Here is a 27,968-nt window from a genome sequence, read left to right on the forward strand (position 1 = left end):
TGCTTATTGTGTTAACCTTGGTTACACTATATTTGTTATCCTTTCAAATGGAGGTCAATGGTTGTCAGCGGCAAAAAAAAAGAACCGAACCACATTGACCTTGTCCGATGATTTGATATCTTGCACTTCTGCACTTTATGAGCTTTGGAGTAACATGTTGTGATGTTCTGCATCTCTCCTCATTATCCAGAGAGAACTATATAATTCCAACATGAGTTTAATGAGCTTGTTGCGTATCTGCTTTCATTTCCAGCGTGTAACTGACAATGATCAGAGACCCAGTGACAAGGAGCTCTGCAGAAGTTGATGTTGTCTTGGCATGCACATCACACAGATGACCTTTGGTTAAATCCCCATCAGCTCTGAGATGTGCTGTAAAGACTCAGATCATCAAGCTAATGCAGTACCATAACATGCAAATGACCCCCGGTTCAATACCCGTCAGCGGTAGTCAGTAACAGTGCGTAAACCCTATGAACTGAGAAATACTGCAGATAGACGCTCTGCCTTCCTCAACTAATTGTGGGAAGAAATCAGTTTGGCGCTGATGGCCATGAGGGTTATGACCCATATCATCATCTTCATCATGGTCGTGTTTACCATTGTCTGCATAATCATCATTATTAGCCCCTCCAACTTACATCACCTGGCCAATAGATAGCCTGGGGGCTGGTGATGGTGTTCTGAGGTACATGCAGCCCCTTTGTGTCATAAACCTCTTTCCATATAAAAAGACATTATAATTACCTCACCTGAGAGCAGAAAATGGCTTCCACCGGAAGATTAATAGTCCGGGAAGCTACAATAGAGTCCCAGTGTTCAGTTTAACAGCCAGATTAGAGGTGGTTTAATTTGAATCTAAATTGAAGCATAAAAAAAGACAGAGGAAGGTGAAAAAGAAACTTGTTTTGGTGAGAAAGGAATTGGAATTGATTAAAATGTTAGGCAAAATGGGAACGCAGTGGAGTTGAGGGTACTGACCTCAATCTAATCCTGAGCTAATTGCTGAGGGAATGGAGGAATTGAGTGTGAGAGAGTGTGAAAAGGATTGTGAAAAAGCCTTTGGGCAGTCTTCATCTAACCCTAGCCAGTGAATGGCTGCGCACGGGCAGAGGAATTTATGTTAAATATGCTGCTGAGTTTTTCAGTGAAGCTTTCCTGTCTGCTGCTTTTGCTGCGGCAGTTTGTCTTCGTGCAGAGAAAACAGCTGGTGTGTGTGTGTGGGTGGGTGGATGAGTAGATGTGTTTATATGGGTGTGCTACGTGACCTTACATGCCAACTAGTGAACAGAGGAGAGAAAGCAGCAGAGTGCTGCCGAGGCAAACATGAGGCAAAAGGGGCCGATGACTGCAAACACACACACACACACACACCCACACACACACACACACACACCTCTCTGAGCTGGAGAGCATATGGGCAAACAATACAAAATGCTGGCTATTCTGTTTCAAATTGGGGGCCAGCTGTGGCACAGTGACAAGGTGGATATTTCACTCTCCGACTGCACTCCCCTCTATGAAGCTAACTTATGGAGTCATTTATAGTTTAGTCATGGCTGAGGAGAGGGGATCTGGAGAGAGAGATAGAGAGAAAAGGGACTCAGTGAGAAGAAGTGAGACAAGAAGCAGTCATAATGAGTGTTTGAAGTGTGTGACCCTTATGCAGCTCTTTGACTGACTTTTAGATGCCTGATGATGAATCAAGTCATTTATAACTATGGCTACAACAAATTGAACAACAATAAATTTCAGAAAATAGTGAAAAATGCTTCAAATTGCTTGTTTTGTATGACAGTCTATAACCCAAATATATTTAATATTTAACTGACAATGATATCAAGAAATAAGCAACAAATCCTCACATCTGAGAAGCTATTCTGCTTGGTTAGTTATTGGTGAGGGGTGGACGACAGCAAAACAGGAAAAGGTAGCCAGAGCAGGAATGGTGGGCAGGCAGGTAGCAACCGGTGATCACAGCAAGCAGGAGCTTCTGAGACACACGGCGAGACACAGGTTACGGTGGGAGCAAATGACTAGAAACAAGCACAACAAAGCACGCTGCCACAGCAGCTGACGGAACAGTCTGACGGGGGCTGGAGGGAGAGTCGGGGTTGATGTGCTGCAAGTCTGATTGGATAATGAGACGCAGGTGCCCTGATCACCGGTGCTCCAGAGCAGGAGCGAGCAGCCACGCCCAGACAGAATCACAGGAGACAAGAGGGAAACTGGATTTCTGGCGGGACTGTAACATCTATAACAATACAGTTTAAAAAGTATATCAAAATCGATGCAGCAGAACCCAGAATATTATTACAGAGACCCAACAGTTCCTGGCAAAACTTCACAGAGAGAAGAAATAACCTGCAGTGAATATCCCACCCCATCCTAACTCTGACCCTTCACTTCCATCCACAACCATTCACTCCCACTGATTCTGCATTGCTCTCCAGAACACTTAGTCCTTTGCCTTTATTTGACTCCCTGAGTTTAATGTTTGGTCTGTTTAGGTGTGTGAATCGCTGTTTTGTGGGATGTGTGAAATTTCAAGTTAAACAGTAAAATGAAACAACACTCAGAGGAAAGTACAGTGAAGTCAATGCTGCTCCCTTTTTCTGTGAAAGACATTGTTGTTATCTGCATTGTTGTTCTGCAGTGAACCCCACTGAGCTGAATTCTTTCCACAGTACGAGCTGCTATACTCTTCTTCTGTCATCTTCCCTCTCCAGGAGTTCAGTCTTTGTCATCGCTTATCTGTTTACTGGCCGGATGGCATGTTTTTCTGACTCCACTGCAACAACAGCAACTAATGTCGTAACATGACACTTTCTGTGCTGCATCCTCCGCGCATGACAGACAGCAAGTACACACACGTGTGCACACAGCAGTCAATATGAGCGCACACACGGAAAAACTTCAGAGAGAGAAGAACCTGTCCCCTTCACAGAACAGATGATTCCAAAATAAACAAGATGATGTGAAGAAGAGCTATTTGGCCATCTGTGGACTTCAGATGGAGAAATGTCAGTGAAAACATGCACTCCACAGGGGAGCAGTTGGTGAAGTAAGGGCATCCTCAAGGAGACTTGGGAAATGTTCCTCTCTCTCCAGGTACAGTGGCTACAGGAGCCTCAAACAACCCCTTTCTATAGCAAAACACACTGCAGCAGCATCCCATCTGTAGGATAACTCACACATGGAGGTCACTGCATGCAGCTTCATTTAGAGATCGTCTCAGCTGTTACGCGTGTCCTTTACATTTCATCTGTGGTGTGAGGTATGATGACCTGTGATGCTCTGCTCTTGGCTCCCTGGTTGGAGCTTCAGGCCAGATGAGACCATCCATCACAGCTCTCAGGTCTTCATCCCGCTGGGTCGTTTCCTCCTCTTCGTGAAGCCGCACTGAGCTCTCTACACACCATCTGCCTGCTTCAGGCCTGGTTTCCTCCTTCCACAGTCACTAAGCACTGCTTAAAGAGGAAAATAAATACCTACATTAAAAGTATTCTTTTTTCTTTTGTACATTGAGTTTAAAACTAAATAAAAAGGATAAACTAGAAGTAACAACCTGCTTGCTTGGCACTAAAGACTTTATAGCCTGCCCGCTATAGCACATAGCGGCAATTTTTTCCTACTTATGAAGAACACATGAACGGATATGACTAATATGAATAAAAAAATAAAAAATTTGGACTTTTGATTAATTTATTAATCGTTTGGTCCATGAAATGTCACAAAATGTCAACATATCCAAATTTTCCAAGTGCCAAAGATGACATTTACAAATGTCTTGTTTCTTCCAACCATCAGCCCAAAACCCAAAGATATCTAATTCCCTATCAATGAAGATTAACCAGGACATTTAACACAACAAAGCTGGAATCACTGAATTTTGGGATAAGTTTTATGTTGATGAACCAATTCATCGACCAGTTCAGCAAAAAAAAGAAAAGAAAAGAAAGGTATAAGATGTACAGAAGGCAGGATTATCCTGCAGAGGTGTGTGGAATAATTCTCTCTTTGATGGATTCTCTGCACTGGTTTCAATGGCTAATGCTCTTGTTCCATATACAGAGAAATCTGTTCCCTATACATGATGGATGCATGAGGTCTCTATGGAGAAGCTTCAGGACTGTAATGTAAAGTCATGTAATGCAATGTGGCTTCACAACATGCTTCTAAAATCTAAAGTGAAGGCTTCAAATGAGATGTTTTGCACGTTCTTATACTGAACAATCAAATCCAATAAAGCAATGAAGAGATTTCAAAGTGCATTGTGGTCAAATTGAAAACAAATTCAAACACGAGAATTTTTAAAGATACCGGAGTCTTCTTCTTTACACTTTGTCCCTCTGGGTACTTTGTCCTCCTCTTCCTCCCTGCACCTCTCCAACATCGATCTTGAGAGTTTGATCCTGTCCCTCTGTGCCCAGCGTGTCATTACATGCCTGGGATGGGGGGGGGGGGGGGGGGGACTGTCCTGGACTGTGGGACCCATGAGACTGCTCTAAGCCCAAAGCCATCTGGCTACGCTACATTACCCAAAAGCATACAGTTTGAGTTGCACTTTGTCTTTCCCTCTGGTGCCTTATATGCCTTATGTGTCTAGTGTGTTCATTGTTAACCCTTTCACCCCCTCTCTAATGCTGGCATTTACTGTCCTAATATAAACCGCATGGTTTTGTAGGTTGTTTTCTACATTATGTCTCCTCTCCTGCGTTCTGTTTGCCTGTCTGTCATCATAGCCTCTGCTACTCTCTGTGCCCCATCATCCACTTTTTGACCATGGGGGTCAATTTCAGAGGCAGTTCCTTCTAGAAATGAGCAGTAAAATGTTTTTATTAGTTTTGATGACAAGATAAGAGATCAATTTTGTCTCCCGTTCTCCAGCTGAAGAGCTTTTAGAGTGGCTCTGCTGCTTACCTGGGCCCACTAATATCAGACCATCCTGATTCCCAAAAATAAAATGACTTTGATCTCCCTTTCTAGCTCTCTCCCCCGCTCATTTTTCCTTTTATTAGTGGTGATTCTGCCTTCAATAAAGGTTCTATATAAAGATATTTTGAACATTCATGTAAAGATATAGTGGAGTAATGGCGTCCTGAGCAGAGAATGAAGTCACACTCCCCTGTGTGTGTGTTGTAAAAGGAGTTTCTCTGTTGTGTGTTTTGGTAGCCGGTCCAGCTGCGCGTACATGTGAAACTGTTGGCCTTCCCCCGCGTTCTTAAAGAGAATAAGAAAGTGACCTCCACACAGCATTGTAAAAGCGAGACGGCAGAGTGCAGTTTGAAGTGTTCAGCTGAGGGCATTCGCATTCAATTAAAACCATCAAACTGTAGCTACCTAAAGCATATTCTACTTGATTTGTTGCTTTAGGGAAGCTAGCGTTAGCAGGATAGCTAGCAAGCTAACAATTATGGTACATGGTTGTAGGTCATTTGGCCGATAGTAGCTCCTAGCGAGCAGTTACCGACTGTGTCTGTGTGTTTGTCTTCAGTTCAGCCTCTGACTGAACTCCCTCACCATAGACTCCGGTTCTTTCTGTTATTTCCCTCCAGTCTCTCTTGTTTTTCCCCTCTCCTCCTCCACACATGAAGTAAAGTACATTTCCCCTCCAGTCAGCAGTCAGCATGGACGAAGAAAGACTAATTACATTATAACACGCGACAGTGGAAGTCGGCATCTCCGCGGCTCGCTGCTGCAGACAGGTTGAGAAGCCAGAGTGAAGATAAATCCACTTTTTAATCCCAAGAGTTGCAAAAAATAAACTCTGAGCAGTGAACGGCTCCAGATCAGAGCAGAATTCGGTGTGAGTCCGGGTGTTTATTCCTCCAGAAGCTCCGGCTCTGCCCCCGGTGCGCTAGCTTCAGCAGCTGTCTGTCGGTGAGCAGCGGCTCAGTCCCTCCACTCCGCCCGGCCCTCTCCACACAACACTCTGCAAAGCACTTTACAGCATTTTCAAGATGAATATTTACTATTATTATTTATTTATATAATTTACAGACGGTTTCGTGAGTTTTATTTTGTTTGTGTCGAGTTTCAATTAAGTGTGTTTTATGATGATCTGCAAGGTAAAATTAGTGTTTTTGTCAATGGAGTCTGGTGGCTTTGAGGAGAACGATATACTGGTTTCTGGTAAGGGCGGAGGAGTGGCCGACGAGCCCATTTGTTTTGGTCTGAGATGCTGGTGCTCTAGTGCTACATCTAGTGGTTCTAGATATCGTGTAGTAACTTTAAAGGAGGAAAATGGAAGGCCATATGTCTACTTTGATGACTGAGGTCCTGGCAAAACAAAAGCTAATTATTAAGGTAAAGTGATATTCTGATTTTTCCAAACATACACATCTGGATGCTGTTGATAGTATACAAGGCTATACAGCTACAAGATAAATTTGAATTATAAATAAGTCATTAACTACAGCCGTTGATGGCAGTTTGGAAGAAAATTGTGTTTAATTTTAGTACTCCCATCTGTGGTACTGTGGTAGTAAATACCACAATGAAGAAATACTAAGTAGAAGTCCTGCATTCAAAACCTCACTTAAGTAGAAATACATACAAAAATACAATACAAAGTATTAGCAGCTGCAGCAAATTGTACTTAAAGTATCAAAAAAAACTAAGTATCAAAAAGTACTCCACTCAATGTGTTACATTTATTGTGAAATACATGTGAAATAACCAAAACTTTTGGAACTTAAGCAAAAAAATGTGTCTTCATGTAGGACCCCCACTGCTCATACTAAGACCCCAAACCCCCCAACTTTTACAGTTTTGATTGATGATGAGCTCTCAGTTGATCAAAAAGTTAAAATGCTCATCATAGTTGCCTTGAATTATTACAGTGCGCTCAAAGCACTGAAGCTTAACAAGCACTAGCAGGTGATTTGCAGACTTTTTTAACCTCAGATCTTTGCAAAGTACAAGCTGTCCTCCCTTCTTGGTGGTGATTGTTGGGGCGGCATGTAGCTTGAGAGGAAGACTGTAGACACTACTCAGGGCTGAAAAAGTCCCTAAACTCCTCTGCATGTTTGTGTACAGATAATTCCTCTAAAAGATGATGCATTAAAAGGGGTGCACTTTGTCGTAAAGAAAGACATAATAATATTTTATATTTATTGAATTTAAAGGTCCACTGTTGACATTGGAATATATAACATAATAATAATATTGATCAAAAAGTATCAGGCCAAGAAACTTATAGGTGATTATTTGGTTAGGGAATTATAATGCAACAATGTATGTGGGATTTTTTGGTGTACAAACAATATTATAGAAAGCCTGGTAACCAATATAGTCGCAATGTAGTACTTGCTCGATGATATAAATTAATATAAATACAGAAAGTAATATAATAATATATACTTGTTTTATTTTTGAAGAACCCCTGATTTCATTGTGCCTTCTGAAACCAAACCGTTGTATAAAAAAAAAGAAAAAAAAGACATGTTTTTCTGAGCGGCACAGAATATTCTTGGAGTGCACTAAGTCTGGCACTGACTAAAAATGGTTTGCTTATGAACTCACATTTGGAACACTCAATGGGGATGAAAAGTGCACACGACTGTCTTTCACAGCATGACAACACACTATCATTAATAAATGGAGCAGGACAGGGCATCACAGACGTGAAGTGCAGGTGGACTATTTTAGCCCACCTCATCAATCATTAAAATAAGCCACTGTATAGACAGACATGGTCAGCTGATGGATGGGTGGAGAGAAAGACAGGAAGGCAGATGATGGCAGGCAGCCAGACGGGTCCATTATGAACAAGATTCACGATGAAATATTTGGAATGTTTCACAGGCGAAGTCATGTGTCTTTGTTGGCTGAACCCAAGAGTGATAACAGTCACGTACGATACAGGTACAAGTAGAGAGAGGCTCCCGTCTGACTTGTAGTCAACTTATTATTAATGGATGTACCAACAGGTGCAGCACACAGTTTGCCCTTGTCCATCTCATCTATAAACCATAGAGAGCCTCCCATTATATACTGTATCCATGTTAATATTTTACTATCCATAATGCAGTGCTCCTCTGCACTGCTGACTGTCAGCGATCTTACCTTGTGATGGTGTATGCATATGTGTGTGATGATGCACTAGCCAGAGGGGATTAAAGCCTTGAAGCCATGCACGTCTTAACTAACCCCCCACTCATCAATATCCCCTCCTGTGTGTCCAGCAGCAGGCACAGTCTGGCTCAGCCTCAATCTTTTTTCATGATTTATTTGGTGCACAGGTACACACTCTCAATCCTTTAGAATAGAGGAATTCAAGATTTTTCCAGGACAACACACACACACACACACACACACACACACACACACACATTACATCACATCTCTGTATGATAGAGGGAGCTGCTGCATAGAAAGGATTTATATACAGGTGTTTAAAAGCATATCTATATGATTCAGGTCTGACAATCCTGGTTGACCTGGCTCAAACTCAAAGGGTTCACATGAGGTTTCAGTTCAGATTTTAGGTAGAAATCCTGTCTGAATCCGGCTAGAAGCTCTCAGGCTCAGATCTCATCAGATTTGTTCTTTTTCTTTTTCAATGTCAGTGTCAAACTTTATGCTCCAAGACATCCATTCATTTCAAAAACACACAGCTAGTAACGACTCAAGACAACACGCTGAAATATAAATAGTTTATATCTGAGAAAATAGCATGAAAATATTTCATGTACATACAATCTCCATATGTGATGTCACTAGTATATACTGTCGCATACCTTCACATCTTATGGTAATCATAATTGTGTTACATGACATTTAACTGATCACTTTGTTCTGGTACACTTTAAAATACTTTTGGTTGTATCTTTGGTTTCACAGATCCTGTGAAGACATTACCTGAAGAAACATCAGTGAACATTACAACAGTAACTAAAATTCACACAAATCCTTTTATGGCTTCTGTTTTTTTCTGTTGCAACTGATAATTAGTAAATTGTTTTGTGACACAGATGAAATACATATCTTGCATCTGGAAGAAGTAGCAGTCCAACCCTCTCATTCCTCAGAAATGACACCTATTTCTTATCAGTGCTGCAGTGGTAAGGCAACAAGAACGTCTACCATAATGGAAGTTGCTGAGGGATTATGACAACCAGGCAGTGTGCGCTAATCTGTCCTACTGCCCTTGAGAAGAAAAGGCTGCAGAGAGCCCAAATGTTAAACTAAACCCAGCGAGGGTGCCATTCTGAGCCTCTACTGAGAGGGACAATATAAAGATACACATCTGCTGATAAGAGCATATAGAATACAGAAATAATGCAACTGCAATACAACTGAGGTATGCAGGGTACAGGAGATAAGACACACACACCGCTTACAATATGGCCAACAGATGTAATGTAAGATAACTAGAAGTGAAGAATGCATGCGTACCCACATGGAGTGAATTACACAATGGAAGGTCACAGAATAACAAAAGCTGACAGCTTGCAGTGTTAGCTGCACATCAGCAACCAGGACACTTCTATAAATATCATTTTGACCGATCGCTAAAATAAATGACATGAGTTACAGAACAGCAGAACAGCATTTATGGATTCATAGACTCATACATAATGTGGCACAGTGAGGTGCATCCACCAAAAACATAATCCCAAAATATTCCAACATTACCTGTGAGAGAGGTTTGTTGTTTTCATATGTACACATATATAAACATATAGCTGACATAAATTGATATACATACACAAAAACTGGGAGGGAGTGCTTCTCCGTTTACATTTTGTCAGATTCTCCTTTGACCTTATAATGCCTTAAAATAATTGCTAATATAACGTTCAATGAAATGATTAACATTAAAAGCAATAGTTTAACATTTTGTGAAATAAAAACATTTATACCACTCTCATGGCTGTACGGTAAATACGAAGCTACAGCCAGAGGCCAGTTATCTTAGCTTGGCATGAAGACTGGAAACAGTGCCATACTATTTCTTTGGCAGGGACCAGGCTAGCTGTTTCCTCATTTCCAGACCTTATGCTAAGCTAAGCTAAGCTAAGCAGCTGCTGGCTGTAGTTTCATATTTACCGTACAGACATGAAAGTGTCTTCCCATCCAACTTTCTGCAAGAAAGCAAAAAAGGGCATTTCATTTCCCCAAATGTCAAACTATTGCTTCAATACAATGACCTCATATACTTGTGATGTAACATCAAAGCAGAGGCAACACTTGACATGATACTCAGTCACCGTTATATTTAGAAGGACCTTGTGCATTGCCAGATTATTAAAACCCAATTCAGAATTTTAACAAAATTCTCTTTTCTATATATACTTCTTGCTGACCCTGAGGATTATAATGAAATACACTGAGACCTTTACAAAAGTTATCCTATTGCAGCGGCATACTGGCAGCTACAGGAAGAGGTTGCCTGCATGATACTAATCACAACCACTGCAGTGTGTAACTTAAACAAGATGTTTACCGAGGAGAAACTAAAAACAGACAGGTAACAAGCGGACACAAACTGGCTGTTAGGTTAAAAAGGTGCCTGAAATACTTAATAAGCAGGTACAGTAGCTTTATGACTTAATTAAATCATGCCTAGGGGGAAGTGAAAAGAAACCTGCACTGACTGCTGATCAGCTGCTGGTGGATTTATTTTATCCTGCAGTGCTTTTTCAAAGAGGAAACACAAACGGATGAAACAAACACAACTTTCCTGCAGACTATATTGTTAAATTAGTGTTTCGATTATAAACACAGTTTTTAAATGAAATATTTGTGAACATGTTTGCGTTTTGGAAGGCTGGAATGGATTAATAAGGTTTCAATGCTTTTGTTATGGCATGCATTACATAAACTGTCCTCTGCTTAATGGGGCATTTCTGGCTGAATGAAGATGCTTCAAAGTTTGTTTACTACTTTAGATCGCCCCTCTAGGAATTACTTGACATGCTATGAAAAGGGAAACTAAATATTCTAATCTAAGGGACTGTACTAAAATGATTTGGGTGTATGGGAGGGCAGGGGTTCTTTGATTTTTTTTCCACCCTGGATTTATATTTATTATTCTATCCTTCCCTCAATATAGTTATAGAGTTATAGTTACAGTTACATAAATAGCTCCATCGAGCTTATGCAACTCAACTGCAAATCAACTGACTGAGAACCAATACCAATTCAATACTGTTCAATATTACTTTGAGATATTGTGGCATTTTTTTTTATTCCAGGGGAGGGTCCAAAGAAAATATTGCTAACGCTGGGGAGGGTCTCACTCAGAAAGTCAAACGGGGGAGTTCCCGCCTCCCCACGCCAATCATTTTCATGCAGTCCCTAAAAGTAATTTTCTTTTAGCACTAAACCAATTTTCACCTTGTTAGAACTTGGAAAAAGGAACATTTAAGTCATCCATTTTCAAGTATTTCTTGCTTAGGAGTGTAAACACTAACTGTGTTCAATAAGAGATGAAGTAAAAAATAAATATACTAAAATATACTGTAATATTCCTGCAGAGCGTGTTGATTTAACCGTTACTTATCCACGATGCTTATGTCATCCTTTTCCTTTCCTTTTCAAAGAGCAAGAAGACCTCACAGAATCCGCAGATGATGGGATACTAAAAATAAGTATTGGGATGATAGAAATGACAATGCCACAAATATTCAATCATACTGTTACATTATGTCACATATTTTGACGTGAAGTTCTTTGGAGTCTACAAAAGATTTTGTTGCTGAAGTACAGTGCAAAGCAATGCAGCATGGGCACATTTTTCATTGTTTTTCATTTTCTTTGTGGTAGACCTGCATTACTTGTCAATTAAACTACAAAGGAGAGCCATAACACACAGATTGATGTCCTATGTAGTTAACATTACTTGGAGTACGTTCTGTGGCCTTGGCTTGGCGCTACATGCCAACGGCAAAAATCAATTTCAGCTGCACAGACACCAGCAAGCATGCCACACACACACACACACACACACACACACACACACACACACACACACACTATGTACTATGGGAACAGTCCTGTAAGGTGTGGAGTGTGAAGTGGGAGACTCATCAGTCAGGCAGTAGATTCCAGTGCACAGCTATCAGTTGTTACAGCTGCCATTACAGCAGCACAGATCTGCTGTTAGTGAGATGCCAACGTGAGTAATGTTTCCCTCTAACAGTTTCCATGTCCACTTCAGGATCCAAGTAATGTCCAACAGACAACAAATAAATAGTATAAAATGCTAAAAATGCACCAAAATACTGCTTTATCTTTCAAACAATTTAAAGGCAAAGGGGTTTTGTTATTAATGCTTAATACTGAAAATGCTTGGTATTCTGTTCAAGGCTGAAACTGCTTAATTGCACTTGAAGACAAATTGTTTGGGTCTGCATGATATCCATGACACAATACTTAAAAAAATCTATATTGACTTTGGTTTTCTCCATGGTCTTGATGCTACAAGTCTCCTATGATAATTCCATCAACTTATAAAAAGCCTTACATGATCACACTTGTTGAAATTTACATGCAAGCTTTTTTTTTTTTTTTTTTACATTGCCCAAAGCAACAGCCACGTTCAACCTAGCTTGGCCCGCGCGTCTTGGCTGTAGAAAAGGACCTGCAGCAGGATGGCGGCATCGATTACGATCTGGACCGAACCGCAAACCCAGAACTGAGTTGGGCTTTCGTTCAGCACAAAGTAGGTGGTCTTAAAGACGTCGCCGGCCGTCCACAGCAGCACCATCTTCACACTGGAGCAATGGAGACACAGAGAAACACGGTGAAGGTGTGAGGACAGACAGAATCAAGGAGTCTACTCTTAGCATAAAGACAAGAAACAGGGGTGAACAGCTAGCCTGGCTTCGTCCAAAGGTAACAAAATCCATCTACCAGCACCTCTAAAGCTCACTAATAAATGCTATATCTTGTTTCTTCAATTTTTTACAAAATCCATGTCGTTTTTACACTGTGGATTAAACAAACAAGATTGAATGTGTTAGTGAGCTTTAGAGGTGCTGGTAGGTGGATTTCATTACCATTTGACAGAGCCAGGCTAGCTGATTTCCCATTTACAGTCTTTATGCTAAGCTAAGCGAACAGCTGGCTTAAGCTACATACTTATCGTACAGAAATCAGTGTGGTATCAATCTTTTCATCTAACTTTCTGAGTTTTTTTCTTTTTCAATTTAGAGCAATTTTCTTGTTGATGATGTTCCTCAAAAACCCCCAAAGTGAATGAAGTGCAGTAAAACTAAAATAACAGCAGCCTGTCAGCCAAAATTAGAAGTTGCTCCCTTTCCGCATTCATCCTTTTGCATTCAAGTGTTTTGGTGTTGATTTAGCTCCCGCTGTATAAGAAACAGCAGGGAGGCAGTCGAAAATCAATGAACAGGGTGAAGTAAGCTACCAATTGATCACATCAAGCAAGGGAAAGTGAAGGAAAGAGAAAGACGCACAAAGATTGCCTGTCTGAGAGACACAGAGGCAGAGAAGAAAGACCTTGAAGAAGTCATCTGCCATGCCAGCGGCCTGCTGCCAACTCAACACCCTGAAGTCCTCTGAAACTTCACAGAAAGCATTACAGTATAGAGAGGATACTCTTCACCTTGTATCACTGCTTCTTGTACTCCTCCATTCATCACTTTCTATCTCGTCTTCATCCTTCATCCTTTTCCCCCCTGTGCTATCATTCCTCTCTCCTGCTGTTCCTTCTCACGTTTCTTTAACGCTTACCCTTCACAGTCTCTGCCCTCACTCCTACTCCACCTCCATTCTCTATTCTTTAGTCCCATAGGTATAAATGTAATATGGGTTTACTCATTTTATTAGGGCTGACCGGGCCTGGGGACGGAGCAGACCATCAGTCATCAATAAGACATACTGTAAGGGTCAGAGGGGTGAGGGAGAAAAGAGACGGACGGAGACGGAGACAGAGAGCCTGCAGAGGACAGCATTTATCTAGCATGCAGAGAGAGAGACGGGGCTAAGACAGCAAAACCACCAGAGAGAAAGAGAGGGACCTCTGTGAATGGGGAGGAGACCTCTGTGAGATAGATATGGATGATGAGTGCATATGGGGGTAGAGGCAGCCTAATGACTATGGGGACAGCTGTCCTGTACTATCCTTGAGCTCTCCTTGCAGAGTCATGTCAAACTCTTAACTCTCCCCTGGGCTCCCTTCAGGCCCCGACGAGGAACCGAAACATTTGAGGCAAACAGTCCTGCCCTGACATGGGAATGTGAACATTATTATTCAACGTAACAGAGAATGAAGTATTGAAATGTGATTAACTACCCGGACTGACGCAGGCTGCAAACACAGGCTGTGCTGGAGAGCTACAGGATGTGTAATGATCGAGGGTGAACTCTTACATATTATAATAATACATGGGACGGCCGAGCTGCACATCTGGACACTTTCATACGCATCATATCCGCATTGACGCACTCGTGAATTGAGTAATTAACTGTCTGGACTGATCATCACTGTAGGGCAAACTGTTAAATGTATTAAGGTAAAAATAAATTAAGGCTAAAAATCTTTTTTTTGTTGGTTTGTTTTTACATGTGTATTTATTGTCAAAATTCTGATTACCAAAAAGAAGACATTTCAGTTCACCAAATAGGTTGGTAATGGTAATTTGATTGATTTCAATTAAGATTTCAGTTCAGTTTTAAAGTGACACTATGTAACCCATTATTCCTCTTACATATGAAAAGTTGAATTCATAAGCAATTAGCTAAAGTTGGCAAACTCACATTGCTGTATAAAAGACATGACTGAGTCAGTTTGACTGTCTTTGCGACTGCTGTTTCACTTTGTTTTATTATTTACCTTTATCCTGTAATTGCCACTTGTGCCTAGTGGCCTTTGTCCAGCAAAAGTTAAATACTCTCGCTTCAAATGGATTTATTTCAATCCAAAGCTAGAACAGATCTACCCTCAATGTGAGACGGCTAAAAAAGCCAGATGGAGCCAATCTGCTTCAGTCAACACACAGCTCCCTGCTTCTTCCCTCTTTGGTCCAACCGATACTCCCACCTCCGGCTTTAGTAAGAACCAGGCTATTTCCACCTCTCCCAAAGGCTGACCACAGAGTGCTTGTTTAGAGCCTGTTTGAGTCTCTGATGTGTTCTGCTCCCCTAACAATTTAAACTTTCGGGGTAAACACTCCAGGGTTTGATTGAACTGCTCCAAAAATAAGTGCGCCAAAGAACTTAAAATCGTCATGCTTTTACTTCTCTCTCTCTAAGCTGCCAGTATTCCTCTGGGGAAATACTTGCTTTTTGTTCCACTGAAGTTTTTTTTTCCTCAGAGAGTACCCTTCATTGAACTTCAGATTTCTTGTTTCATCTCTCTCCTCATCTTTTCCTTTCACTGCGCAGCTTTCTTCTTTTTTCCATTGTCCCGCTCAACTGTCATCTTTGCTTTTATTGCCTCTGTCATTGCCTTTACTCTGCTCCTCTCTTCTCTATAAAAGGGAATAAAGTTACAGACTTATCAGACTTAAAAGTTGCATTTTTCTGGTTGGAACAAATCCTCCCAAAAAGAATTTGTGAAAAGGTAATATTATATTTAAAATAATTGAATAAAAATATTAGTCATTTTTGTAAATTAAAATTAAATATTTGATCTGTAATGATCTATTTGAATTCAAAGGTCACAGTGTATAAGCCCAACAGGCCATGCCTTGTACTCCAGTGTGGAGTGTTGTCTGTCTGACCCATATCAGTAAACCACGCAATCGTTGTACTCTTCGCTGATGCTAAATGGAGAAAAATAGCGAGCCGTGCTGAACAGATAGACATGACACCAAACCAACCGAGTGGTAAAGCATTTTGCACACCTCCCCATAGATGGAGAAACTGTGGATAAAGGTAAGGCTAACTAATGTTTGCTAACTCCCCGTTAACGTTAGCTTGTCTCTCGAGTGAGGCAGAGCAGCGGAGACACAGAATAATATGGAATAATGTCAAGTATAAAATGTAGTTAGGATTAGGCCACATGCTGCATTCGAATTAATTCAAATAAATTGTGTGTTACGACGGTTTTGTACCAAATGTACAAGAGTGAATACTTTGCGTGAGGTAGTGTGCAGAATGAAAAGCAGCACAGAGCCTCACAGAGTAGAGTTAAATAACTATGGGAATTCAGAGATGAGCACCACCAGTCTTCTTTTCAGTAAAACTGTCGCCGTCATATCTTCTGCCTCCCGTCAAGACGAGAATCTCAAAGTGCCATTTAGTTGAACTTTTAGTTGAAACTCAGTACAGTCACAGCCTCTCTCCCCATTGGAAATGATGGCTTTTCTCTGTGTGAAGTCGAGCTTGCGCTTTAGGTGTGAAAGCCCTGTTAGTTCAAACTTACTTTCTTGAAAGAATGGCAGCCCTGATTCTGCTTGTTCGATTTGTTGACTTGTGACAGAAGTTGAGTGAATGTAGCCATGCCCTCTGTTGTAGGGCTACGGAAAATATAAGTCAGGAACAGAAAGTGAGTAAAGATCGCCAGAAATCTGAGCACATGGTGATCCTATTAAAAATATTAATCATATTTGCGGTTACCTTGTGCTTTAAAACCATATAAATCACAGTAGTAGAAGAAGAAGTAGAGAAAATCTACATGCATAAGAAACGTTGCTGGTCGAAATGTTGGAGCTACAATTATTAGGGGAGATTTTTAATTCAGTGGAGACGATTTTTCTACCATAAAAATACACCTTTAAACTCTCACTATACTTGATTTATTTTTTAACATGGTCTCCTCTGCTCTTCTCTGCAACCCTCCAACCTTCATTTATTCTTTATCCTCCTTTCAGCCTCTGTCTTTCTCTGCTACCCATCTCTGCCCCTGCCTAACCTTCCCTCCCTTCCTTCGCCCTCCCTCTGCCTCCCAAATTCTCCGCTCCCCCCTTTGGCTAATTTCTTTGCTCAAGAGACGGCAAACATCATTAACGAGGATGAGTCATTAACAATGTAATTAAGGAGGGCGGGTCATCTGTACAAAAGCAGTGAAGCAGAATGGAGACAAAGCACCAGTTTGAGGTCATTCATCTCTGGCAGGAACACACACACACACACACACACACACACACACACTTCCCACATTTTACAGACTCGGTTTGTCATGCTAGCCTCATGCAGCTCATTCTGCCAGAGACACCATTAATTGTGTGACTTGTGGCACAGTTGACAGGTGATGAAAGACACACAGAACAAACAACTGAACGTGGCTCTGAGTGAGGCTTTGACTGTCCACAGGGAGTAGGAGTTATTATGGTATTGATTGAGAATATTGACTGACCGACTACCTCTGTCTCACACACACATGCACACACACACAACCAGCGTGTGTGCCAGCTTGCATTAATTTGCACAAAAACACACAGAAATGCAGAGAAACAGAAAATGCAATTCATGAAATTTCTCATTTTCTTCACGTTCTTCCCAAAGCACTCACACACACACACACACACACACACACACACACAGACATACTGACGCACACACATGCACTCACGCTGACTCAATTCAGTCTCTCATCGATTACTACTGACCTGACACCTTCATCTGAGCCAAGTGGCAAGTGATGAGAGGAAGGGGTGAAAGGGTGAAATGGTGAACTGCGTACTTCAGGGATAGAGAGCAAGGAGATGGATGAGGGAGGATGGAGGTAAAAGGGAAAACAGTGAGAGATGGATGACAATGTAGCCGGGCGGGGGGGGGGATAAATCTAGAGAGGGGTGAGAAAGGAAGCCACCCTGATAGTTGGAGAGTGGCAGGACAGGGAAGAGCGATGGAGAAAGAGAGAATGGGGGGTCTGATTGCACGGCGTGATGGCTGTGCTCTATGTGGGCCAGGCAGTAATTGTGCTGTGTATTGAACGAGTGCTGTCAGGCCAGCTATTAGCTCCTCTAAGCGGCTGGAGTGGACGAGTGGAACACTACTACAGGAAACAGGGCTGAGTGACATTTAGAAAGAGAGACAGAGACAGGGGAGAGGGGGAGGGAGAGCGAGAGACACAATTAAAAGGACACGAGTGTGGTGTGTGAATTCAGTGATTTCACGTCCCAAATATTTGCAAAGTTGCCTGATGCATCTTTAAATGTCACTTTGCAAAACAGCATCTTATGGCAGGTTTAAAATCATTACTTAATTCCTTTATAACTGTTCAAATCCATCATACTGGCTGTGTGTTACAGTATATTTTAGCAGAAGACTTGTTAAGGCCCAATCTTTTTGCCAGACAGAAGCTTGTTCTTGTACAATTTTGCAAAACCCCAGATTATATTCAATGACGAAGGTTTTGGCTTTTCTATGCAAACTTTGCACATGGTAACTCCAGTATGGTTACGTTTAGGCAACTTAAAAAGGCACCCTGTAGAGTTTCTGACCAAGTGCTATGGAGCAATGTTTTGAAGAGTTGATCCACGCTTTGTTTGTAGCATGTGTGCACACAAGCACGCAATACACGTTCCTGATGGCAGTTTCACGTTATTCTACTGATGGAAAGTTGGCAGTGATAATGCACAAAAAAAAGTAGCAATGTGCCAAGAAAGGCAAGGAAGAAAAAGAGAGATTGCTAGCAAACATGGCTGTAAACAGTTCCCAGATTTAGAATATCTGCTTTGCGAATTCTTTTTTGAGAAAGGAAATGCACACACCACATTTGTTTGATCTCAAGGATACACATATTGTGCTTTGGTGAGCAACATTGAATGGAAACATAACTTTGTTTGTTTACAAGAAAACTCCACAGGGCCCCTTTAAATGCTTGGTTAGGGAAAGATCATGGTCAAGGTAAAAGAAAAAAAGAGACAAAGTAGTTGAAGCTCTTTTTGCTGACCTCAAGTGGTTTAACTTCATACCTTGCTGCTGTGATGCATAAACTCAGGGTGTGGTCAGTACACTGTGACAGTTTATTTCATTGTAATTTCAAAACATCAGTTTTGAGACAAAACAAAACAATTTTCTTTGGGCATTTGTCATTTACAGACTGAACAATTAAAATAATCACATGTTGCAGCCCTACAGAATATACAGTATGCTTTGAAGGCAAGCATTGGCCATGCCCATAGATTCTTTCAGCCCATGGTTTCTAAAGTAACCATACACCTCCATCTGGATTACTCGGATGCCTGTTTCAAATGGTGCACAAGACAACAAGCAGGTTCCATTTAATATATTGGTGTAGCTATATAACACTCGTACCAATAGGGATCAGAAGGCCAACAGGATCTCTGTTACTGCAGCTGGTTGATTTATTGCAACAGGCATACTTCATTAGAACATGTACTTGATTAGGTTTACTCTATGTTTTATTCTGTGGCCACTTCACATCTTTTAACCTCCCTGCAAATTACCCAGTGCCCCCACTTCCCTAACCTCATTCCTCTGCTGGTTTATCTGTATACCAATCTGTCTCTCTGTTTGTATTCATTCCTCATACCCAACCTGCTTCTAAATCTTCATCCTCAGCCCTCCTTCCCTTCTCTGCCTCTACTCCTGTCAACTGCTGTCTCGTTATCTTCTCGTCCCAGCCTCCTCTGCTGCCTTTCGCCTCGTCCACTGCCCAAGGGACCACTGGCTGGGTGGATGAATATTGGGATGGAGGAATGAAGGAATAGCTAACTAGAATGAAATATGGTTGAAAGTTTCTCGCAGGAGCAGAGCAGACTGCTATCGTGTTCCTGCATCCCTGCACACAAGTTTGTAACCACATACGTAAATTTTATGACTGCAGTCCGGAGTGCAAATGTGAAGTTGACCGTGTAGTCAATGACAAAGCTCTCATGCAACTTTTACAGAAACAATATGGACTAAACTGGAAGGAATAACTGGGTTTTGGGTAGGTAGATTTGTCTGCATTATGTGGTGGATTTCTCATGGCTTAGAACATATTATGACCAAAAGCATCTTGTTGGAAGCATTTTCCACTGCTGTTGTGGAGATAAGTAAGCAGCTGATCACAAATTATACCCAGTGCAGGCTTTAAGCTTTAATGGGGAATCACACTTTGTATGTGAGTCTCCAGAGGGGGGTTAGTCCTCTTTAATGCTTGATAATACTAATACACAACTCTATGGAAAAAGACACACTCGAGCTGCATGGGCTGATGTTCAAAGCTTCAAACAGCTTCAATCACCTCTTCCACCTCTTTTTCAGCTCAGCCATGCATGTGTGCATTGGCATGATGCGTGCGCCCACACATGAGGGTGTGTGTGCGAGGTGATTAAGAAGCAGGGCTGTAGTTTTCCTAGGGGGGACAGATAGAGAGACGAAAATCAAAGGGCCCAGCGAGAGAGAAGCCGAGCTGCTCTTAACCCACTAACTATGAATTATGCATGTTGATCGATTGCACACAGGCAAACAACGAAAAGTTCCCAACCTGCCAGAAAAAGATGGATTCTGCTTCACCAAATGAAGAGGAGGGGAGGTGAGGAGAAGAGTTTGCCTAAGGATATTTTAGATACTTTTTTTGGAGAATGTAAACAAGCCAGAATAGATGAAATGGCCTGTTGGTGATGGCTATTTTAGTAAATGTATTACATCTATAATCTTATGTAATCTAAAGCAACGCTATGTTTGTCATAGCTTTGTTTTTTTAAGCTGTAAATGCTTATAGAAAATAAAATAACACAACATTCAGCAAAGCTACACAATCCTCTAAAAGGTATTTTAATAAGCCAATAGGAAATGAAATCCACTCACTTCCTGACAGGAATATTTCAAACAGAGCCCTTCTTCAATGTGCAAAGTTTGGCAAATACTGTAGTACAGACAGTAGTGGGTGATCCCTGTCTCTTATGGAATCCATACAGGGGATTCAGACCAACACAACAACAAAACATTCCCAAGGTATGTAATAGATCAAACGTAATTGATATAAATGGTCCACAGGGGGAATGAAACACTGGGAAAACATTTTCCATGAAAAAATTGATTAAACATACAGTGTATGTACAGATAGATAGACACAAGGAATCCCAGATAAGAGAATAAAGCAAGTAACCCATGAACCTCAGTTGGCTTACAATATAACATATATAATGAATGAAGTCATTATTTTGATCCCATTACCCTTTTTTTTCCTTAAGTAACAGAGTAATGTCTGCACTACATGTCTAAATATATAACATGGAGACGTCTTTGAGCTCTGTCCAAAATGCTTGTGTCCAGATCCTGTTTTCTATTGGTTCATTTTGTTTTTTGATTCAGTACCTGTGCAGTTCCAGACAAGAAAAGATAAGGTAACAGTTCAGTAGACTTCAATACCTTGGGTCGTCCATATTATCTAAGAAAATGGTTGTAAGTTTTTATCTCGATCTGGATCTGAAATAAAATACAAACAGTGAGAGACAATCTTGAAATACATGTGCCAGGTTCATTCAAGTAGTTTGTGAGAAACCTGTGAAAATATTCAAAAATACTCTGAATATGCTGATTAATTCCTGGAAAAAAATATATGTCAACAGTGCAACAAACAGTTGGTACTGTGTTATATCTTCCTCTCTTCTTTCCTGCTGCCTTAAGCACAAAACTAAGCCTGCCACAACAGAAGAACAATATAAAGCATATAAAGTGAATCTGCAGTGTTGCCCTGACTTCAGGAGGTTTTGGGTGTTATTTCCTGAAGAGAAATGTCTTATTGTATATATGTGATATTATCTCTAAAAAGCCCGGACTCTGGGTTGCAGAGGTCCAGATATTTTTTCTCCTCCATCATTGTGATAGCTACAAGACAGCAGCAGAAAAGCTGCAATGGCCCAATCAGACGAGGTCAAGGCAGAGGAGCCAGGATGAGTCTGAGAAAAATGCTGCTTTTCACTGTTGCACTTGTGTGTGTGTGTGTGTGTGTGTTTGTTTCCAAATGTACTCATAGTTTGCATGATGCCTTACTTGTTTACTTCACAAACAAGAATGAATGCAATCACACAGTACAACCACAAGACACAAGACACAGCAAAAACACCTCAAATTGCTCTTCTCCAATCCCTTCTATGTACTGTGGAACCAAAAGAAAGTGTAAGGTCTCAAAACACAATCTCCTGTCTTGTCTCGCCCCAGGCCAGACAGGACTCATTTAACAGCGAGAGCTACTGCACTGACAATGGCTGTGATCATGTTCACTATACCCTAGCAAACACTATTATATACACACTATACTATGTAAGCACAAAATGCATGCACCCTCTCATGCATGCACACACGTACATATCTCACACTGAGACACAAATACAACTGAAGGGCTAATCCTGGAGAGTACACTGGTTACCTCAGACTGTGAGACGAAAACGTGTACTAATGTCAGTGATGGAAATAGATGGGTTCATAGAGAAAATGTTGTCAAATTGTATCTACAGTAAATGATTCAACTTTTCCGCTGTATATCCATCACACTTCCTGTTCTCAGCTCCTGCAAAGACTTCATTTATATGCCCAGTAACATGTCAAAAATACTCAAGGATATTCAGATGCCACATACAAACACCACCTTTAATATGTTCAAAATAGGGCTGCAACTAACAGACATCACTTATTACATTTCTGATAAATTTTTTAATTTATAGCTCAACAGAAATGTGAAAAACTAATGAAAATAGTTGCACATGCAAAAGATCCCATCACTACTTTACTTTAAACAGAAAAACAACAAATCCTCACACTGAAAGACGTGAACCCAGTGAATGTTTGACATTCAAAAATCTTTTAAAAGATTAAACCATTACTTTAAAAATGTCAATAATTTTTTTGTTGATCAACAAATCTTTTTTATTATAAATGTTTTAGCATTGTTAGCTGTACTTGAAACGAATGTGGAACCAAGCACTTGGAACTGTTATTATTAGATATCCTGACACATATAAACATGTTATCACACACTGTTGTCTTGGGCTGTACTGTTTCAGAATCTACATTTTCTGAGTTGCCAGATTTGGGGACTACTTCAATTAAAATCTGTGGATACTTGTTTATTTTCATACTTGACATTTCCATCCTCCTCCGCTGTGCTTTGTGTTTGGTGTGGTGGTGAACATGGCAATATAACTTTACACCTACTAAACAGCTTTTTAGCATTGTCACTGTGGGCACGCTAGCATGTAGCTCAAAGCCCCGCTGTCCCTCAGTACAGCCTCACAGAGCGGCTAGCATGGCTGTAGAAACTTGTTCATCAATAAAGTCTTATTCATAAATATACCTTATCTAGAGTTATCAGAAATATTCATTGCCTCTACCTAGTTACACTACAGTCCAGCCGCCTTTAGACTAAACTTATAACCTCAACCTCTAATAGCCTAATAGTAGGTTGTTAGTGCAGTTGATCTTCATCTGTGATGCACCTCAGAGCATCTCTACAACATGGCTCCTTCTTCCACCCAGGGATGCCATGTCTAGAACACTGTGCACATGTACCATATATGCAGCCACTGTCCTCACACTCACCTTCCAGATGGGCTCCCTATTGAGACTCACAACTCTGGTTCACAGGTCACAAAGTGCTTGGAGGTCATCGCTGTGTCTGCATGATATCCTCCAGGGCCAGACTGTAAAGGTACTGGCCCTTTGTACAAAATGACCCCAAGAGAAATGTGAAACCACCATCAGGCTGGGTGGCAAATAGGACCACCATTAACGCTTGGAGGGTGTTACCCAGAACTGAGAGCAAGAAAAAAGCTGCTAGCTGTGAATGTGTGAATGAGACAGAGTGACAAAGAGAGGGAATGGGAGACGAACAAGCAGCACACACACTCAATAATGGGACAGGAGTTTATGTATATACTCTATTCCTTTTGCTGGACTCAGTTGAATGTAGTTTGACTACTCTTGTCACATTCAGTAGGGATGTGAAATGATAAGATTTGTACAGCATTCGTTTTCATCTAGGTTTTCTGCTAAGCCTGCCTGCGTGGAGCTAATGTTATTATAACAGGATGTTTACCCTCTGTAACGGACGCACTGCTCGGTTTGGAAGCAGCGGCACAGAGTGTCAAAATACATGGCTTTCCTGGAGTTTGAGCCCATGTTACGTAGAAAGACGTTTCAGCGTATTGCTGGTGTTTCCAAACTTACTTGAAATGATTGTTTTACAGACATTAGAACTAGCACTGTTGTCATATTTCTTCATGAAGTGAAGCCACACTTTGGACCATTTCTTCCACTCTGCACGAGTTTTACGTCACTGTTTTGCAAGACGCAATTGTCAAAAAAAGACATGCATGCATTGATAAAAGGAATTGATAAGCTCAGAGGCATACGATTCTGATGGTTCGGACAATTTGGAGCATTCAGGAGTATAAAGAACAGTAGATTGAATTAAGAGACAGAGAAGAAGAACAGATACAAAGAACGTAGAGGAAACTAACAGAGGTAAGTATCTGTTGAGAAGGGAAGCAGTATTGTATTTGTCTGCACACCTTTTAGTCAGTGCAACAGACAGACTGCCATCAACAGCGTCCCCTCCACTGCCACTCGGTGACATTGTGAAGGTTGGCAGCTTTGTTGCAGAGCTGCGAGAGGAGAACTGGAGAGGAGGCAAAATAGATAAAGTTTAATGAGAGGGAAGAGAAAAACAGGCGGGCTCCCCAGGCAGCCGAGCAGAGAGCGCTGAGCAATCTCTCGCACACAAAACACGTTGTTTATATAAACAAATCGCAATTTTACCATTCAACTGTAGGTTTTGCCTGAGTAATCTGCACTTTTAAATGCCAGACGGGTGACAGCATCACTCAACGACCAAACGCTGTCAGATGAAAACCTGGCATGTCCGTGAAGTCAGTGTTTAATGAAAAGCGAGAAACAGCTTTATCCTTTGACTAAACAGCAGGTAACACTCTCAATTTTGAAATAAAGTGAAGTCACGGAAATAAGCTGGAGGGCTAAATGTGCAAAGTAGTAACTTCATGCAGTAGTTAAGGCTGCTTTCACACCAGCAGTTTGGTTCACTCAGTCCACACCAAAGAAGCTCTGATGCATTTGATGTTGGTGACTGTCAGCCTGCATTATCAGTGCTGCATCAACCCACAGAGGGAAATCAAAACCAAGTTCACTCAGAATGACAGCAGCTCATGCAGCACTTTACTACACCTATGCTCTTATCTTCTGGTGGTCACAAAGAAAGTATCAAAGAAATTATTGATAATGAGAATTATCAGTTTTTTTTTATCCTTTTAGTTATTCATAACCTCATATGCCATAACTAATGACAGGGAGGTATAAACATGACAAAAAGGAGGTGTACTTGTACTATTATAGGAGGATTGCTGCTATATGGTTGCTATGTTTCACTTTTTTTTTTTTACAAGGAACTGCTAAAATACATGGAGGACACAAGCTCAACACACCTTGGTTTTGACCTTTTTTCATATATCATATAGAGCGCTTAGGACATTGTTTCCTTGACAATTCCCACAATCAGCGCCGGATTAAGGCAATCTAATGGTACTTTAGCTTTTGAATTCATGCTAAAATCACATATCTCATATAACTGATCTGGTTCATTTTCACACCACAAACGAACACCAGAGTTTGTTTTGAAATGGATAGAGTTTGAATGACAGAGGTTACACCATCTAAATGAACAAAACCAAATGTGCAAACCAACCAGAGTTTGTTTGTTGGCTCATATTACCACACCAAACAGCTTAGGTGTAAAAGCTTCCTAAAGTGCAAAGTTAAGAAATGAGGCTAGAAATAAAGAGGGCTCACTTTCAGATGTGACTTCTCTTATTCCCCCATATATTTCCCTTTCTATCGCATCCTTCTGTTTTTTCTACACCTCATCCAGTCTCTCTCTCTCTTTGTACCTTTCCATCACCACTCTGCCCCTTCCTTGGTTTCCCAGGAGTAGTGGTATGACTGTGTGTGGTGAGTGTGCGCACACACAAAGTGTCAATAGTGACCAGGAAGCATAATTGCGCTGCGATTGAACGTGCCTGCGTGTGTGTGAGTCTTTCCAACTCTCTCTGCTTTTCCACAACATGCATCTGTTTGAAGGCCGTCATTTGAGCGAGCTGGAAAAGGTGAGCAGTCCTTGATGAAATGGATCCATACACTCATCATCGCACCTCAGTAATAGGACTCAGGGGAGTCTGACTGAACAACAACAAGTAACTGTTTCGCAGGGGACAACAAGGGAGGAAGTGCAGACTTCATGCTGCATCATCATATCTGGAAAACAGTTAACTGAACAAATGGGAGAATCCTTAATTACACGTGATGAAGGTCAAAGGATCTACAACATGTTATACACACAGAGACAGAAGTGCTGAATGGGCTGTTTCAACCCAGCAGGGTCATTCCTCCAATTAAGCCGCAGAGATCGATGGGGAGTTTAGAAAATATTCATGTTGAAGCTGCAGTATTTTCTGGAAAGAGTCATTTAGTATTGTGAAGTGTTTGTGTTGTCATATTATATTATCACATTTCTGAGTATGCGGGGACTTTGCTATAGATCTGAGTTTAGAGGACTGATGTTCCTAACTTATTCATCAGTCATTTTAGAGATCTAACGTAGTGTTATTGCGTATTTAATCTTTGGCGTGACATGCACTCTGAGTTGAATGGCTGCTCACAGGAAGTGCAAGCCCAGATGTACACCCTGAGGACACTATGTGAAATGGGGCATATTACAGAGAAAGAACGTCTTGCCATTCAGACAGTTAATCAACTATACTGCAGCATCTTTAAGTACACGACTTCAAAACTAAAGTGCAATAGAGCTTATTTCTTGTGTTTATGGATGCATGTGTGGTATAAGGCAAAATATGTACAGGCTTGACTGAATTTTCCTCTGCGTGTGTTCATACAAACGCTACTGTGACAGTAGAGTGAAAGTTAATACGGAGAATTGAAGAATTCAAGAAGAATTGTGGATATACAGTGAAGACTGCAGTATGTATACTATAGATGACTGTCAGTTGTCTGCAGTGAAAAGGATTGTCTCTCAAGGGAAAAACATGCACACCACCTTCGTGAATCAAAGACATTCTCACCTAAAGTGTAAAGTATTTCTATGGTATTCTTATGCTTTGGGGAATCAGCAAAAAATAACTTAATGTAGCGAACTAGGACAGAACGACAACAAAAAAATAGAGGGATTAGCAATGTGAAGGAGAGAAGAGGATACATTAGGAATGGGTCTGCAAAAGACAAACTGTAAATTGTATGTTTTTTGCACTAATTAGCAAATGTTCACATGCTAACATTCCAACTATAATTAGCATGTTAGCAAGGTCATTGTGTACAGCCTCATTCCCAAGATCCAGCTTCTCAGTTGAGAGGATGTGCTGCTACTCTTATGTGATAGTAAACTGAAAATCTTTAGGTTTTGGACTGTTGGTCGGACAAAACAAGCAGTTTGATAACATCACCACGGGCTTTAGGAAATTGTGATGGGCATTTTTCATAATTTTTTGACATTTAATAGACCAAATGAAATGAGTTGTTTATTTTGTCATTGATTTGTGTATGAAGTTTGAGTAAGGATATGGAAAACAAAACCACTCCCAAACCTGGGGAGAGTTGCTAATTCCATCTTACGTCACTGCAACATCCTAATTTTAGGATCATCATCACATTCCCCTGGTATGCATGTTAACTTTTGTCTGACTTCAGACTTGTATACTTCCTGAATATCTACTGAAAACAAATTACGGTTGCAGTGTCTTGGAAAGGAAAAGTAAAATATTTTGTTTTGTCTCTACAGGTGTTTTTGACCAGCAAAGCATGCGACTACAATGCGCACACACCCACACACACACACACACACACACACACACACACACACACACCACACACACAGAGTATGCATGGTTTTTGCCCTGATGACAGACAAGAGACATAATGAGGAAATAATGATCATAATTAGTATGAGGTTCTGTGCCATTAGGGGCGTAATTGATCTCACAGTCCTTTACCTGAGAGGCTAATCAGTATACACATTGACCTTTGCACACGTTGACATAACCTTAACAAGAAAAACATTCATAATGCAAGCT

At 40.9% G+C, this 27,968-nt stretch overlaps 1 protein-coding gene across 1 annotated transcript in view; it reads right to left on the reverse strand.

The window, feature by feature from the left end:
* Positions 1–12,550: 12,550 nt before the first annotated feature.
* The window catches only part of LOC139287017 (solute carrier family 66 member 2), a 41,971-nt gene continuing 26,553 nt past the window's right edge, over positions 12,551–27,968 (reverse strand). Inside the window, exon 4 of the mRNA XM_070907976.1 lies at positions 12,551–12,725. Within this exon, the coding sequence (XP_070764077.1) occupies positions 12,551–12,725 (175 nt within the window). The remainder of the gene's footprint in view (positions 12,726–27,968) is intronic.

The sequence above is a fragment of the Enoplosus armatus genome, chromosome 6 (assembly GCF_043641665.1).
Source record: "Enoplosus armatus isolate fEnoArm2 chromosome 6, fEnoArm2.hap1, whole genome shotgun sequence".
Taxonomy (NCBI): domain Eukaryota; kingdom Metazoa; phylum Chordata; class Actinopteri; order Centrarchiformes; family Enoplosidae; genus Enoplosus; species Enoplosus armatus.